The sequence below is a fragment of the Crinia signifera genome, chromosome 5 (genome assembly GCF_055691185.1).
Source record: "Crinia signifera chromosome 5, ASM5569118v1, whole genome shotgun sequence".
Taxonomy (NCBI): domain Eukaryota; kingdom Metazoa; phylum Chordata; class Amphibia; order Anura; family Myobatrachidae; genus Crinia; species Crinia signifera.
The window spans coordinates 282,997,879-283,015,281 of NC_139221.1; the positions used below are offsets into that span (position 1 = coordinate 282,997,879).

The following is a 17,403-nucleotide window of genomic DNA, read 5'->3' on the forward strand; positions in this document are numbered from 1 at the left end:
TAAATGCATTTTTTTTTAAATAAATCATTATAATTGTTAAACTTACCACAAGAGTATCTCCAATGGTGTATCCTTCACCTGCCAGTATTAATGTTGTACCATACCAAAATCCAAGACCATAGGTGGCGTATATAAAGAAATACATAAAGCCGACAGCCATCTGGGAAGTTATAGCCTTCCTTATCCCAATTGCTTTGGCCTCTCCCAAATTGTTTGTGTACCTGAAAATATACAAATGTACATAAGTTAGACTAACCATCAATGGTTTGTCATTGGTAGTCAATGGTTTCAGTCCGATGTTTCTCTGCTATTAATGCCAGAGTTTTTTGTTTGTGCACAGTGCTTATCCCGACCCTTTCCTGATTGGCCCACCACTACTCGGCCCACAGTAGTGATGCCTATCCATGCTTGTCTGTCTGTATATTCCTGCCATCGATGTACAGTAAAAGACAAATAGCACCATCGATGGAGAATAGTTTGCTGCCCATTCTTATAAAATTTATTTTATATATATAGCATATACAAAAAGCCAAAACCTTTTAATTTCCTTCTCTTGTCCTCCGAATGCCACCACTGTCCGTATTGAGGAGAGAACTTCTTCAGCCACGGCTCCAGCTTTTGCATAAGCTGAGAGCTCCTTGCTTGTCAGTGCTACCACCATCTAAAGGATTACAATGAAATAGCGTTACATGACCAGAATTTGGGGATTCAGATATAACAAGGACCACAGCACATGGAGATTTCTAAATATGCATCTACTCAAGTAGTTTAATCTGCAAAACTAACATTCTTTTAAGTGCAATCATCCACTGATAGACCACAATAAATCATAGACAAAACCACATCAAATATTCAAAAGCATCTTCATTTGTTTATAACCGTTGCACTGTGGATATAAATGTGGTTCAGTTTTAAAAAGTTAAAAATTAAGAAACATAATGCCAGATTTAGAAGGCCCCAAGCACTATCAGCAAAACACTTACTGAAGATAAGACTCATAGGGGTTTATTGATATAAGATGGGAGTTCTATTGCAGATGAGATGTTGCTATTAGAGATGTGCAGGTTCTTATTTACTCTGATTTCAAAGCAGGATATTATTGGCTATCAACTGTCAACAACTGTCATGTGATTTGGTATAGCCAATAAGATCCTGCTTTAAAATCAGAGTAAATAAGAACCTGCACATCTCTAGTTGCTATGGGCAACCAATTCGATTTTATCTATTATCTTCTAGAAGGTGCTAAATAAATAAGAAGTAAATTCTAATTGTTTGCTATAGGCAACTTCCTATATGAAGTAAACCTGCAATCTTAGTAAATAAACCCCATTATGGCCTCTCTCCCCAGCTTAGTACACGGTGCCTGCTCAGTTCCGTTTTCTGAGCTGGGGAGAGAGAGAGGCAGCTGCAGCGGCAGCCTGTCATCTCTCCCTACAGTGGTGTGCGATGCCGCCGGCGCTCCCACCGGCGCCCGACCGCCCAAAGTTTTATTTTTCCAAAGGGGCATGGCCACACACATCCTTGTGACCACGTTCCCAGTTTTACCGGGGCCCTGACGACCTGTCAGCGCCCCCCCCTCCCCGGTTGTAGTACTTCTTCCCTACAGAGCCATATTGGCCTGTAAAAGAGCATTTGTTTAATTATATTTTGAAAGAAGGGAGAAGGTATGATTGTTCAGAAAGATAATGAGACCTTACACATAGTATTGCCATCTTGCCAATAATCCAAGATTTGATGGAGATGGAGCCAACTGCAAGGCCATTGGCAACAACTTAATGTAAATCATAGATTGGTGTAAATAACCAGCCCATCACCAACAATTCAAGGCTTAGATAGGGGGCCTACTAATATTTCCGCAGTGCAGACTGATAATGCCTGGTTAGCACAGGTGACCACCAGATAATTACCACTAGGGGCCACATAACAATGATGGAGTCTTCTTTTTAAAATAAGGTACCCCCATTCCTAGCTTTCAGATTGTCTGCAGTGAATGGGGCATTCCGTGGTGGTCCTGTTGCTTCCTGCATGATCACTGGAGAATAATTTCTCAGGAGTTACGTAATCTGCATTCAAACCTGTGTGCTGTAGAAGCACCAAGTTCACATAGATGAGAGATATTGCCACAACAATTGTCTTTCAATCAGTCTTTACCAGAAAAAAATGGATTAAAGCCCCTAAATAATATTGGTGATACTATGATAGCTGTGAAAAATAAGACAGAAAGAGCAACCTAAACATTTTAAAATAACATTATAGACATGTATAGGATAAGAAAAGGCTACAAATCAATATACAAATTATTGGATATACCAGGGAGCACTATTATATTAATTGTGAGGAATTCTGCAGTGTACCATCCAGTCACTGCCATAACAAGGCAGTCTCTCAAAACATCAAAGCAGGAAGTAGTTTTGTGGGTGGATCCACAGATAGGCCAACTATCACTTTGTGGGCGAGATGCTCTAACATCCGCGCCCCCGCCGCAAAATCGCCGGGTACCGCTGACATAATTATCGCATATACTCTGACATATGCGATAATTATAGCAAAGGACAGCTCTTGCGTTAAGAGCTGTCCTATGCGGTGAGCTAGCGGGTCCTGGCGGCTCCCCCCTCCCTCCCTTACCCGGTTGACACTGTGCTGCTGCGGGTGGGCTCTCCTCCTCCTCCCTGCACCCAGAAGAGGATTTTCAGTGCAGGGAGGAGGAGGTTAGAGGGCTGTGCTGCCCGGACACTGGCGAGGGGGGTCGGCGCGAGGCTGCAGGGGTCCGTTTGGGTCGGCATGGGTGCGTTAAGAAGGCCGTAGGCTTTTTTGGGGTATCGTCAGCTTTTGCTGGCGATACCCCCCCTCCCCGCAGCGAATATTCTGCTGCATATCAAAATGTGGTAAAAACCCGTTATGCATATTTAGATTAGAGAATCCTGCTCTATAGGAGCTACAGTGTTCAGTGGCTGTGTAGTGTTCAGTGCAGTGCAGTGAAGATGCCATTACTAAATAAAAACAGTGTGGCTAGGGTTACCACCTTTGTGCTGAGAGATTCCTGGACAGTTGCCCGCCCCACAGCCCACCAATTGACCCACCCACAGCCCCGCCCTTTGACCTGCCTTATCATGATTTTTGTAACCTTTGCTTCAATTCCATTCTTGATTTTGCACACCGTAATGCCAGTTACACATTACATCACATACTGTAATGCCCATTACATGTTATGCCACACACTGTGATACCCATTACACATTATGCCACACACCATTATGCCCATTACTCGTTATGCCCGGTCTCAACTATTTTTTATTTTCTAAAGTTGGGACAATATGGACAGTGCGCGCACCATTAAAAAGTATAAAACATGCCATAATGCCCATTACACATTATGCCACACACCGAGATGCCCATTACACATTGTACCAAACACTGTGATGCCCATTACACATTGTCCCATACAATGTAATGCCCATTACACATTAGGCCACACACTATAATGCCCACTACAAGTTAGACCAAACACCATAATGCCCATTACACATTATCCCAAACATCATACTGCCCATTATACATTATGCCACACATTGTAATGGCTATTATATATTATGCCATATAAGTTTCACTTACATACTTGTTAATTGCTTGGGGTTTCTAGCTCGATGCCAGTGCCTTCATGCTCGTTACCATGGCGGAGTTGCAAATGCTTGCTGCCAAGGGGGAGAGCAAATACCTGTTGCTAAAGGGGAGTGCAAATGCTCGTTGCCAAGGGGGAGTTCAGATGCTCATTGTTGCCAAGGGGGCAAGGGGGAGTGCAAATGCTCATTGCCAAGAGGGCGTGCAAATGCTCATTGACAAGGGGGAGTGCAAATGCTCATTGCCAAGGGGGAGTGCAAATGCTCATCTTTGCCAAGGGGGAGTGCAAATGCTCGTTGCCAAGTGGGAGTGCAAATGCTCATTGCCAAGGGGGAGTGCAAATGCTCATCGTTGCCAAGGGGGAGTACAAATGCTCATTGCCAAGGGGGGAGTGCAAATGCTCGTTGCCAAGGGGGAGTACAAATGCTCATTGCCAAGGGGGGAGTGCAAATGCTCGTTGCCAAGGGGGAGTGCAAATGCTAATCGCTGGCAAGGGGGAGTACAAATGCTCATTGCCAAGGTGAGTTTAATGACAGAAGGTGGCAGGCAGCGGGAGCCGGGCAGAGCTCGTTGCTGCGCAGCCTGGTGGTGTCGCTGTATCATACACCAGAGCAGGTCTGTGACACTAGCAGCAGCCTATCAGGAGCCAATCTTCTCAAGATGCTATGAGGTAAAATTACTAACGCTTCTAAAATAAAAATAGGTGATTTTGCCCATAGCAACCAATCAGATTCTGTCTATCATTTCTGTCTATCATTTCTGTCTATCATTTCTGCCTATCATTTCTGCCTATCATTTCTGCCTATCATTGCATCCTTGAAAATTATACACAGAATCTGATTGGTTGCTATGGGCTACATCACTTCTTTTAATTTCTAGAAGTTTTAGTAATTTTACCTCTATATGTGGTGCAAACCTTTAACTGCCTATTCCTGAGCAAGTAGCATCCCCTCAGTGTATTATGGGGATGGCAGCATTATGGAACTTATTCTATGAAGAAATGTCACAGTCATTACCTTGGAGCATATGGCTGTTGAAATAGCTACAAGTGGACTGGTGGACAAGATGACCAGAGCAAGTTTCCAACCTTTGTAGATTCCAATCACTAGTCCTGCCACAGCCGTTGAACAATTCTCCACAAGATGGCCGACTTTATCTCCTATTCCATCATTGATTTTATTGACATCTCTAGCAGGAATAAAGCACAATCAGTAATAGTAATTGTAAGATAATATATAAATTAAGATTAAGGGGCCTATTTTTCTATATTATTTTTGCAAAAATAATATGAAAACCCTTTTTACATCGGGATAGCACGGTTGGTGTAATGGTTAGCATTACTGCCTCACAGCACTGTGGTTATAAGTTCGATTCCCACCATGGCCCTGACTGTGCAGAGTTTGTATTTTCTCTGCTTGCTTGCGTGGGTTTCCTCCAGGTACTCTGGTTTCCTCCCACAATCCAAAAATATACTGGTAGGTTAAATGGTTCCCAACAAAATTAACCCTAGAATGTCTGTGTGTGTGTGTGTGTGTACATGTGGTAAGGAATCTAGATTGTAAGCTCCACTTGGTCTGAGACTGATGTGAAGGTTCAAATATTCTCTGTCAAGCGCTGTGGAATATGTATGCGCTATATAAATAACTGGTAATAAATAAATAATCTATTTTAGTTTCACTGAAATGTATTGAAGGGATTCTAGAGCAGTTTTTTTGTGAAAAACTACTTTGAACCCCACATTTTTTTTGGAATCAAATCGCATTTCCCATACTGGAAATGCGAACTGGCCACAAAAAAGACATAAAAAAATCTGATGGGAGCTGTAGTTTATTTGGAGTATCTGTACTTTACTGCGTGGTGCAGTGCGGTGCCGGACACAGGTACTCCGTGGGCGCCATGGAATATATGGTATCCGGTCCCTGGGTCGACAATTTCTAGGTCAACAATCACTAGTTCAACCACTAATGGTCAACAGTGACTAAATCAACACATGTGAATGGTCATCATACCTTAGGTCAACATTGACAGAGTCTGGAAACAAGCAAAATGAGTGTTGATTATGTTCATGTCCAAAAATACCCTGAGTTTTGTGGTATTTGGATTTCTATGACAGAGCTTTCTCGCAAGCTCTGTCCCGGCATGTGATAATTGACACATTACTGCAATTAAGTCAATTATCACATTCCAGATTGTGATAATACTGCCCCTCATATGCAAGCAGGGTTTAAAGTGGTCTTGGAGAGGTGGTGCAACTTGTTTATCCTACCATTAAACACAGTAGTGTCGCTTACACATAATGGCAACAGTAGTATTACTTATACACATGGGGCATGATGTTGTAACATTCGCTGCTCATTATCGCCGGGCATCGCATTATTAATAACCACATATGCTCTAACATATGCAGTTATTAACACAAGGGACAGCTCTTGCGATAAGAGCTGGCCCTTGCAATGCGGTGCTGGACTTCCAGGTCTGTGACCCGGGAGTCCATCTGCGCATGCGCAGAGTGACGCGCCGGCCGCAGGGCATGCTGGGAGGGATCCGTGACGGATCCCTCACACAGCGCTGCAGTAAGAAGCCCATAGGCTTCTGCAGGGAATCGCCAGCTTTTGCTGGCGATTCCCTCCGCAGTGGTGACACTGCGGAGGGGGGTTAGAGCATACAGAAATGCGGTAAAAACCCAGACAACAGGGTTTTTACCGCATTTCTGTGTTAGCGAATCGCCCCCATCATCACAACAGCAGTAGTACCAGTTACACATATCTGTCTCTGTCCCTCTAGCAGCTCCCTCTCCTCCCTTTTTCACTTCAGCAGTGGGAGAAGGGGGAGCCACTGGGAAAGGATTTTCTGTTGGAATTATTTTGCAAGGCTATGGTGGAGGTGGAACTGAGTTCCCCCTACCACCCTGTTCCCCCACACACATACTTTAACCAGGGGCGGATTTAGGGATAAGGGCGCCCCTAGGCACAACAATAATGTTCGCACCCCCCCCCCCACAAACACACACACCTAATTGTATTATTTTTATTGATTACTTATAAGCCCTCATTTGATAATAGCCAATATAATGGATTTATAAAAAAACCACTAACTGTGACATGTTCTTTTATTATGTATACATATTACTAAGTAGGACAGGTTACAGGGGCAGTATCTGCATGTCCTTTCCATTTACACTCTATTTAAGATGGAATATAGTACAGTACAGTGGATATTTTGCTTTTATTGGTACATTTTGGGCTGACAGTAATATCACAGGCATCCAAGTGCCGCCCCCAAACATGTGCCGCCCCTAGGCACATGCCTCACATGCCTAATGGGAAATTCGGCTCTGACTTTAACCCCTGTATGCAAGCAACACTAGACAATATTGTAGGTCTCTTACTCTGTAAGACGAGTGTTGAGTTCTCCAGATTTGGTGACATCAAACCAGCTCATTTCTTGGGATAATACTGAATGGAAAAACAGTTTCCTCATTTTCCGTGTCTGTCTGGCAGCAGCTAGAACCCACAGGGATACCTGGAAGTATCCACAGATGATAACAGCAGCTCCAATTCCTACATAGTACAAGGAAAACCTGGGGAGAGATGTGACAACCTCTTAATAATCCATAATACACACACATAGGAAAGTGGTGCAGAAATATAAAAAATAAAAAACTTATATCCCATTCACACCAGAAGCAAATTACCGGGTTATAGCTTTTCAACCTGGGAATTGGCTGAAAAATCCGCGTTAATCTTTGGTGTGAAAGGGTCAACTCTGGTCTTAAATTCCGGGTCGCCGATGCTGCTCTTGACCAGGGTGAGTGATTTGGGATTTAAGACCCAGGTTGACCCTTTCACAACAAACCATGGGTTTTTCAGCAAATTCCCAGGTTGAAAAGCTTTAACCTGGTAATTTGCTTCTGGTGTGAATTCGGGTCAGGCTGCCCCCGTCAAAATGACCCATCACTCAAAAATTCCAGGTAATTGCCAGGTTGGTGGTGTGAATGGGGTATTAAGTCATACACAGCCATGTGTTACAGTAGCAATATTAAACTTACTCAGTCATCTGCTCAGACAGTGGTTTGAACCGTAGACATTCAGCTGTTTAAAAATAGAAAAAGGGAAAGTTACTGTTTTCTTTCAATGTAAATTATGTTACGTAACCAAATGCTTTATCGCACCTTGTGATTGATTTCATGATTGTTTGTACAAGTTCTGTGTATTTTTACACTCAACATTTCAAAAACATACTTCAATAAATCATTTTAGTGAAAAATAATGTGTTGTGCGTACCTTAAGATGTGTGCATGAAGTCCCTACCTTTGTGGTTAGCTGGTGCTAGGGCAGCCACTAGAGTGGGACTGCCACGACTCCAGTCCCGGGCCCAAACAGAAAAGGGGCTCAGGTCTGGTGTCTATCAAGTATAATTTGTCATAAGAAAGTTCACATTTCCATTGAAGCAATGTACAGTAGAGGTAGATTAGTGTGGCCAGTGCTGTGGACACCAGAGGTCTCACCAAGCACGCGGGGGGGGGGGGTGTCAAGAAGGGGCCTTACCAATTTTGTCTTTCCTCGGGCCCCCCAATTTCTGATGACAGCCCTGGCTGGTGCAGAGGGTACATGATGTGTGGCACATATTGGCAAAAAGGGTGGGAATCGTGGCCTCATAGGAAGATCCTATCCTCCATACTTGTCCCCACAGAATCTGGGAGGTTCAGGCTGCTCCTGGAGACAGCTCTGGCTGCAGCGCCACCTCCTACACTGTGACAGTAGCCAAGTGCTGCACAGTGCAGCACCTGGCTCCTCTCACTACGCAGGAGTCTGCACTTTGTTGTAATACACATCTCATGTAAGATTAACAGTGCAGAGCTGCATATAGTTTATCTCACAATTATAAAGTGCTGCACATGTAGGATGTGGGTGCCTGCGGAGTCATTCACCCGTTCACAGGCACTCTTTTTTGCATCTGTATTACCGCAATGTGTGTACTATTTTTGTTAGTCCGCGATGTCCTAACATGGCCACCGTAGAGAGAAATATATTTTTACTACTGGTGATGTCAGACGTATATCCTGCACAAATACTAAAACAGCTCATGTATTATAATTGAATAGCCTGCATGTCCATGGTGCTTCAGTATTTCTAGCAATGGGATAATAAGCAGTTTTCTATGTCCAGAAACTCCTAATTTTATGGTTACAACCAATGCAGTAAATCTGGCAATAATAGATTCTTACATGTATTTTGGAGGGATGAGTTATAACACACTATGCTGTCAGCCATGTCGCCGAACACAATGAGCATTACAGGGTGGCAGATACCATTCAACACTGCTCCAAGGAATCCAACAATCATATAAAATATATCCAGCCCATCTGCAAATCGAAACTATCAACAACAGAAGAGAAAATAAGAAACTCAATGTGAATGTAGAAGTGTCACTTTATAAATAGAAATACAGATGGAGTGTCAGCCATCCTTGGCTGGCGCTCGCCAGATCCCTTGCACTGGTGAGCGCCGACGATAGAGACTGGGACGCGCGTGCGTCTCACACGCACGCGCGTCCCAGTATCACGGCGGCTGGGCAGCATCTCCCTGCCCGTCTCCGCTTCAGGGAGACGCTGCCCAGTTCGGAGTGGGGGGTCGGGGCGGTGAGGGGGACCAGCAGGGGAGGTGGCGGGGACCAGCGGCAGGCTCCGTTTGCCAAAGCCGTTAAAGCCGGCTCCATCTGTAGGTCTGATTCATGTTTGTACAGTAAGTAAAGCACAAAAAAAAGCAATAATTTGTTTCTAAAACAAACAATGGGCCTGATTCAGACCTGATCGCTGCTGTGTGAATTTGCAGAAGACTGCGATCAGCTACCTACCTCCCAGATCCCGCCCCATGCAAGTCTGCAAATGCAAGTGCAGCAGGTGTATTGCACCGGGGCCCCTGAAGACTAAGAGGTCCACTGCTACCCAGACCAGCAGCTTGTACTCCTGTCTCACACTGGTATAGGGCCAAATTATACTTCTGAACCTGGGCCCACCACTCACAAGTTCACATGGGGGCTTTGGGCATTGAAAGCTGCAATATAAGCTGATTTATAGTATTCCAGCTTCTGACAATCAGAAAGGACATTTGTCAGGTGCTCTTTCCAACAGCAACAAATGAGTAAGAAGGAGTGCAATACTCAAGCCTCTCTAAGGGCTTAGGAGTGAAATCATGACCCCTCCAATCTGGGTGTGGTACAGGGGTCCGACAGTCGGGATCCCGACAGTCATTAGGCCGACGTCAGGATCCCGACTGGCCGGACCCAGACAGCATGGTGAGCGCAACTAAGCCCCTTGCGGTCTCGCTGCACTCGACATGCTGCGGGCACGGTGGTTCGCTACGCGAGCCACCTATTCTATTCTTCCTCTATGGGGGTCGTGGACCCCCAAGAGGGAAAATAGCTGTCGGCCATCGGGAACCTGGCTGTTAGTGTTTTGACAGTCGGGATCCCGACGTCGGGTAAATGCCTGTCGGGATCCCGACTGTCGGGACCCCGTCCGGCACCCTCCAATCTTAATTGCAGCACAGACCATAGCAACTTGTCCATGAAGTGGTCTAGTCACACAACCCCCATACCGGGCCCCTCCTGATATCTGGGCCCATCTGATCACTGTGGTGTTCTCTATGGAATCCTTTAGCCCGAACTGCATATGTGCAGCAGTAGTAATCAGCTATTGTGTTACTTAGATACATACTGTCAGTTTGTATAAATCAGCGTCAGACCTAGAATTCAGTGCTAGGTGATTGTTTAGCATGCCTGAGACTATCAGTTTATTCTCCTGTTATAGTTCATCTATATACCAATTTTGGCTTTCAGTCCCTGTTATTCCCTCTGTTTGCCCCCAATACTGACTGCCTTGGTTGTGAACCAGATAATCTGCTACTCAGCTGTTTGCCCAATACTTTCTCTGGAATTTGGAACTGATTTGCCTTCCTTTATTGCCTGCTCCACTATCTTTACATTCCGTATAAATATTAATGCACACTTTTGTCTGAGTCGGGTCAAGCTTTTAGACATGCGGCTCTGACTCTATGGAACTCACTTCCCTATACAGGTCCCTATACAGGTCAAGAGGCCCCCACTCTAGAATCCTTCAAAAACTCAAGACTTTCCTGTTTTCTCAAGCATTTCCGTTTATTCCCCTAAGTATCATTTATGAAAAGCTTTTCTGTACCTCATTGTTTTTTTTACAGTATCACAATCATTCTATCTTTGACGCGCTTTGAGTCCTATTGGAGAACGAGCGCTATATAAATAAAACATATTATTATTATTATTATTATTATATATTATTATATTATATCTCCTCCAAAGCACAAAGTATCCTTTCTACCTTATCCAAGTGACAACACATATCTACACAATACTATTTATTGCAAGTTACGGAGGTTATCTGATCCTGGAGAAGAGACTTTGCTCCGTTACTAGTCTTCCTGATTAATTTCTCTTGCTTTATGTCTAAGCTACATCCTTACTGTGTATTCATTTCTGCTCCAGTGCTGGTCTGTATGGCTATAGTTCATCCCTACACATGTTACAATCCTGCATTTCTGCACCATTCATTAAATTTCCCTTAGCTAAATACCCCTTTCACACTGCACTTGTTAAATGGTATATTGCCATTTTTTCCCCACTTCAAAACGTTTAAGGCTGCAGTGGGAAAGTGTCAGAGTTGATTTACCGGTTAAAGATAACCGTTATTTCAACACGCTTAAAAAGCAGAGTCCTACACGTTTCAGAGCCATTATTTATGTATTTAAAACGGTAATCTACCGCAATGTGAAGGCTCAGACCCGTTTTAAATACCGTTTAAAAATACTGGTTCTTTAAACGTTTTGGCAGTGTTAAAGCGGTTTAAGACTTGACTTGTGTTTGATACTGTTCTTTCTGAGCTGACCTTTTCTCTGCACTTCAGTTAGTGACATGATGGTGTTTAGTATACAGGAATCTGATTTAAAAGCGCCCATCTTATATACTGACTTACAATATGAATCGGACCAACAGTCTTCATTTTTTCTTTTTGTTGCTTTTTGTCATTTTCTTCCCTAGGAAAGCAATGTAAGATTCAGTAAACAACCACATGAGTCAGTAAATATTTCCAGCAACTGAGCATAGAATATGATATGAGATTGCTAATATTCCTGCATGCCCTTGTAGTAAATCTGAATACATGACTACATATCATACTTGTCTACCTTGTCTTTTTCCTTTCTAAGAAAAATCTGGAGCAGGATGCAGGTGGGCCTAATGCCGAAATTATGCATTTTTCATAGAAGTGTATCACTAGTCCCACCCCTCCTTGAGGACCCCGTAATTTCCCGAAATAGGGGGGTGCCCACTCTTCTGGGGCATCTGGGAACTACCCAAAAAGCTGGATGTCTCCTGAAAGTTCCTAGGGATACTACATGTGTCTCATGTATGGCCCACTGCACTGATTAAACCAAATATAACCTGGTCATTTGGACTATGTATATAGAAATTGCACAGGACCCGGAAGTACTGGCAGCATAACTATGGCCCTTATTCTGGTTGAAGCGGTAACGGCCACATGCGGCCGTTCCGCCGATGTTTTCGGTCTGCGCATGTGCAGAGGCCACTCTGCGCATGTGCAGCCGAAATCGCCGTACACGTATTTTGTCCGCCGCAAAGGGGGTGGATAGGGGCGTGAGGGGCTACGAAGCCTCATTTGCATATGCATACGCCCCGCGTTTCATGGGCGTTCCCATGCAAACGCGGGGCGTACGCATGCTAATGAGGCTATGACGCGTGGGTACATCGCCGGATGTCAGCTGCCCGCCCCCATACAAGATTTCACACGGACAAGTGTCCGTGTGGTCTTGTGTTGCGGGACCTTGTGGAGCGTGCGGCCCTGCATTCGATGTTCGGCGACCATCGAATGCAGGGGCTGCTCCCACCATGGAGGAGGCGTATCCCCGTCCACAATCATGCGGATCGCCACATGGCCGCGTACGGACGGCCGTGGCGATCCGTATGGAAGGCGGGGATTCGTCTGGTGCGGTCGGAGCCGCATATGCGGCTCCGGCCGCACCGATCAGAATAAGGGCCTATGTAACCACTCACTCACATATACAGACCTTAGGCCAAATCTTTCAGGCAACTATCAGCCAATAATTCTATTTTATGACATACAACAAGCTCTTTAGAAACAAATTAGTTCTTTAACGTCCCCCATATGGAAATAACTATATACACACACACACACACACACGGAAACTACAGTATATTCAAGTTCAAACTTCTATTCAAACTCAAAACATCATCTATATACTGTATACTGTATATGTCTAGTGTCTGTGTGGCTCCAAAACACTGCCATCTGATGGCAGTGAGTGAAATTGCATCTCGTTCCCTCTTACGCATGCACAAACACAGAGGCAATCACAAGGTAGCAGACTAGCTTTCGAAGCATTTGCTTCGAGCGGGGTTACTAGTAAAATTCATATTTCATAAAGTGACTTATTAAACATCTATGGATTCATCTGCTGTTTCTAATATGAGCTTGGGGCTGTATTTATCACAATGTTGCTTTTGGCAACTTCTTCACTTTCAAGCCCATACACATGGTTTGATTTGGACTATTTTTCTATACAATTTTGCTTATACAGTGAAAATTCGAATCAAAATTTAACGGTTTTCAGCTGCATTCAATCCCGATTAGATCCCAATGCGCAGCCCCACTGCTTCAAAATCAAATAGAAAAATGGACTGTGCAGGCAAGACTATATAGTTCAGATCTGTACTGTATAGTCTCAAACTAATGTGTTCACTGTCCCGTGCGATTCGATCCCGATCAATTCGGGATTGAATAGAAAATGAATGGCCCGTGTGTATGGGGCTTAAAAATGAAGCTTCTAAAAATGAAAAGAGATAATGTTGCCCATAACATCCAATCAGATTCTATCATTTCTCTATTGCATCCTAGAAAATGATATAGAGAATCTGATTGGTTGCTATGGGCAACATCACCTCTTTGCATTTTTAGAAGCTTTAGTAAATTTCCGCCTAAGTTTTATTACAGTTGAGTTGCTTATATTTTGTACAATTCTGTCTTTGTAAGACTAAATGGGCAATGAGCATTTTATACTGCATGACAAGTCCTCATATATCTTACAGAGGACCCGTCATGCAGTATAAAATGCTCATTGCCCATTTAAGGTGCCCATACACTAGTAAGATTTATCTTCAGATCTGGCTGGTTGGAACAAAAACGTGGTTATGGATGAGTGACAGTTTGTCAGTTTTCCAGCATTTCCAAGCAAATGGTCAACTGTCATTTGCTCTCATCCATAACCATGTTTTTGTTCCAACCAGCCAGATCTGAAGATAAATCTGCATGTGTATGGCCACCTTAAGTCTTACAAAGACAGAATTGTACATGAATGGGTGAGGACTCTTCTTATGCAGCATACCAGTGAATGCTTATAGAGCCCCTTCCAAAAACTGTTAACTTGTGCCTCAAGCAGTCCTCTTAAGTGTATTATATTCATGTGTTTTACTAAACAAAAACATTAATGATGAAAAATACATGTAACCCATTGTAATGCATCTAGTCATAAGTAACAGAAGTAAATGAATGATTATAACTTGCTACACATTATCATAAAAGTGAACCAATTCATAAAATCCCGCACTTTATGAAACTCTTCCAAAAATGAACATACTATGGGGGTCATTCAATCTGGGGGTCACGGCTGTCGAGTTTGCTTGACAGCTGTGACCAGTGTTCCCTCTAAGCTGTGCGCGCGCACACAACTTGCCGAGCGTGCGCACAGACATTACAACAGAGCGCACAAAGCAGCAGTGGTCCCTTTTTGCAGTTGTGGACTCAATTAATGTGTGTTTCACCCATAACCTACATTGTGTGCTGTTTTTGAATGTTTAAATGTTTAATATCAGTTTGAAGTAAAGTTAACACAAATGCTGAACGTCATTTTCCGGTTATATATAAGTGACGCACAAAAGTTGCACAGCCAAAATCTTTTGCCGCACACAGCCTTTGTAAAATTAGAGGGAACATTGGCTGTGACCCTGTCCCGTTCTTGGTCTGCTCGACCGAGAACATGCAGGTGGTATTCAATGTCCCGCCAGCAGCGGGACAAGAGGTGGGCGTGACCACGAGTTGCGGCCGGGAAGAGGCGAGCTGCAGCCAGCAGCTAGCCACTTCCTGGCCGCTTTCGGCAGAACGAGCCCGACTGCTTGTGAAGTCGGGCTCGTTCTGCCGAACTCCCCAGGGAAGACAGCATTGAATAGGGCCCGGCGACCATCTCCCCCTCAGGAGATGGTCGCCGGTGATTGAATACCCCCCCAAAAGTAGCTATAATTGATATAACTAATGAAAACAACACAGATGTGAATAATGTCTATATTTGTACATACATGTTGTCTTCTTGTACTTGTACTTCATCCAGTAAGGTTTCTGTCGTAGGATAAATGTTATCGGCCTTCACATCAATGGTCTCTGTGTCAGTCATCCTTTCTTTTAAGCCACGCAACCAAGAAAACCACTAAAGAATGGAAGGGTGACATGGAATAAAAACAAACGTAAAATATACAATTAACGAGAGTTTGTTTTCAACATCATACGAGCGCACTTTAAAATAAATATAGGAAAGTCAACTAATATTATGTATTAAAAATAGTGTAATCGATTAAATTACACTCAGGTTTGCTCACAGTTCTATCATACTTTTTCACCTTAGTTTGCATAAATTTCAATGTCCACAGCACTCTGAACATACATTTATTGATGGAAGAATTCAGGTCATATATGGGTTTAGAACAGGGCTGTCTTTTTGTATGGGCTTAATGGGCACTTGCCCAGGGGCACCAGGTGTATAAGGGCCATACCTGAGGATCCCCTTTTTCCAGAGATACCAGAATTTTGAAAATCGGCCCTGGGAAACTGGAGATATCCAACTTCAAACAGCAGTCCACATCCGACCTGTTAATTGCACTTCCCAGTCATATTTCTCAGGTTCTCTCTGATTTAGAGTTTTTCAGAGAATATGTTCCAAAAGTTGGGACTCTCCCCTTTCTGCTGACACTAGAGGCTTGTCTCTATCATGCCAAGAACCAGAGATATCAGCCTTCCAGCAGCCGGTCCCTGCTCCAGCTCCAAACATCTGGTGTACAGTTTTATATTTTTGTCAATGGATTGCTCTGGCTCCTGGTCTCTGATCCTCAAGTCCCCAGCACCTCCAGAAACTTGGGACTCTAGGTTTTTATACTATTGAAGGCTAAGAAATCTGTTTCCAAATAATGGCGATATCTGCAGTCAAACAAGCTGCACTTCCACCGGAAAATGAGGAATATTAAGCCCACTCCATTATCCAACCCTCCCCTGTGTATAAAACGCACACGTCAGTGTTCTCCCTCCCACCACCTGTGCAGTAAAGGAGTAATTAGCAGAAGTTACTGCTCCAGGTCCTACATGTTGAGTGGAAGATAGAGCACCCCCTGCCACCCGTGAGACATCAAATCTGCTGCTGATAGCACCCCCCACCCCTAGGAGGGGAGAATGGGAAAGGGCCCCAGTGCATTGCTTTGCCCAGGGGCCCACACTGCTGTTAAGACGGCCCTGGGTTTAGATTTACTGTTATATATCCCAACACAATACTAAAAAAATCTAGTCACACAGCAGTATCATTGTATGGGTTGTCAACAAGTCCGATGCCTGATAATAATCCCATTTAAATAGTTTTCTTCAAATTAATTTGACTATTTGAAGATGACTGATTTTACAAGCCAATAACTGTCATTATCCAGACAATTTTGCAGCAAGCAATACCATATCTGACTGAACTTTCATCTCATACACTGTATACCCCATACAGTAAATAAATCCACACTAAAGCTTAGCAGATACAAAAATATATATATTACTTGGTTAAATGATGAAGAAATAATGAAATAATGCAAAATAAATGCTAAAAAAAAAAACATTTAAATTGGATAGACCATAATTTTTTTATTGGTATGGATTCCCCTATAGCTTGCTCAGTGTCATAATACAGAAGGAATACAATTGAACCTGATAGTTTGAACACATTAGAATTATTTTATTTTTTAACTTTACTATATACTGTAACAATCTGTTTTATTTTATCCACATTTTTATTCTAACCAATCGCATTATGTGAAAATCAGCACACAAAACATTCTGCCACAAAAACAATGATTTATTTAGATAAATTATGAAAAATTAAGTATAGAATTTTTTTAGTTTGTCACAAATATGAATCACAATTACAATACGTTTACAAAATGTAACATGTAATTGTTGCACAACTTAAAAAAAAAGCTAATTACTGACCTGTTTGTAGAAGTTGTTTGTAAGAATGATTTCACCTGGTTTGTTCATTTATATGAAAGCAGACCCGGTGATTACTCATCTTTGAGTCATAACATTTAATTATTAAAGAGAATGAGTTTAAAGGTTGGTATTGCACAAGTATTACGTATTCATTTTAGCAATGAGTGATTAAGTCCCCACCTCCAGCAAAGAGCAAGCCTGTCTCTCGTGGCCCCTGTTGTGCACAAACGGGGTCTCACCTCCTGAACGGCCCCCCAGTATCCTGAGCACCTCTTTCAAGGTAACGCAGTGCTATCCTTATACTTATAAGTACTCATAGATGTGGTCTCCAATAGCTGAACACATGGTTTCCTGGGGTTAACAATTAACAGGGCTGAGACTCTAGGGACCCCAATCACAGTAGATTACACTGCTAATCATTCATGATA

The 17,403-nt window shown here is 43.2% G+C and overlaps 1 protein-coding gene and 1 long non-coding RNA gene across 5 annotated transcripts in view; one reads left to right on the forward strand and one right to left on the reverse strand.

Annotated features, from left to right (window-relative positions):
- Positions 1-17,403, reverse strand: part of LOC146081135 (ATP-binding cassette sub-family B member 5-like) — an 82,551-nt gene that overhangs the window by 39,082 nt on the left and 26,066 nt on the right. Inside the window, exons 1-9 of one of the 3 annotated variants that reach the window (XM_083189123.1) lie at positions 16,976-17,060; positions 15,040-15,167; positions 11,627-11,687; positions 8,846-8,996; positions 7,667-7,709; positions 7,007-7,198; positions 4,635-4,806; positions 537-661; positions 47-221 (exon numbers count right to left, since the gene is read on the reverse strand). In XM_083189123.1, the coding sequence (XP_083045249.1) occupies positions 47-221; positions 537-661; positions 4,635-4,806; positions 7,007-7,198; positions 7,667-7,709; positions 8,846-8,996; positions 11,627-11,687; positions 15,040-15,167; positions 16,976-17,023 (1,095 nt within the window). In that variant the 5' untranslated portion in view covers positions 17,024-17,060. Of the gene's footprint in view, positions 1-46; positions 222-536; positions 662-4,634; positions 4,807-7,006; positions 7,199-7,666; positions 7,710-8,845; positions 8,997-11,626; positions 11,688-15,039; positions 15,168-16,975; positions 17,061-17,403 lie in introns of those variants that run through there. The other 2 variants (XM_083189124.1, XM_083189125.1) reach the window with 2 other exon arrangements.
- Positions 17,148-17,403, forward strand: part of LOC146081141 (uncharacterized) — a 67,520-nt gene continuing 67,264 nt past the window's right edge. For both annotated transcript variants that reach the window (XR_014475069.1, XR_014475070.1), the window contains exon 1: positions 17,148-17,255. This is a non-coding gene — a long non-coding RNA (uncharacterized LOC146081141). The remainder of the gene's footprint in view (positions 17,256-17,403) is intronic.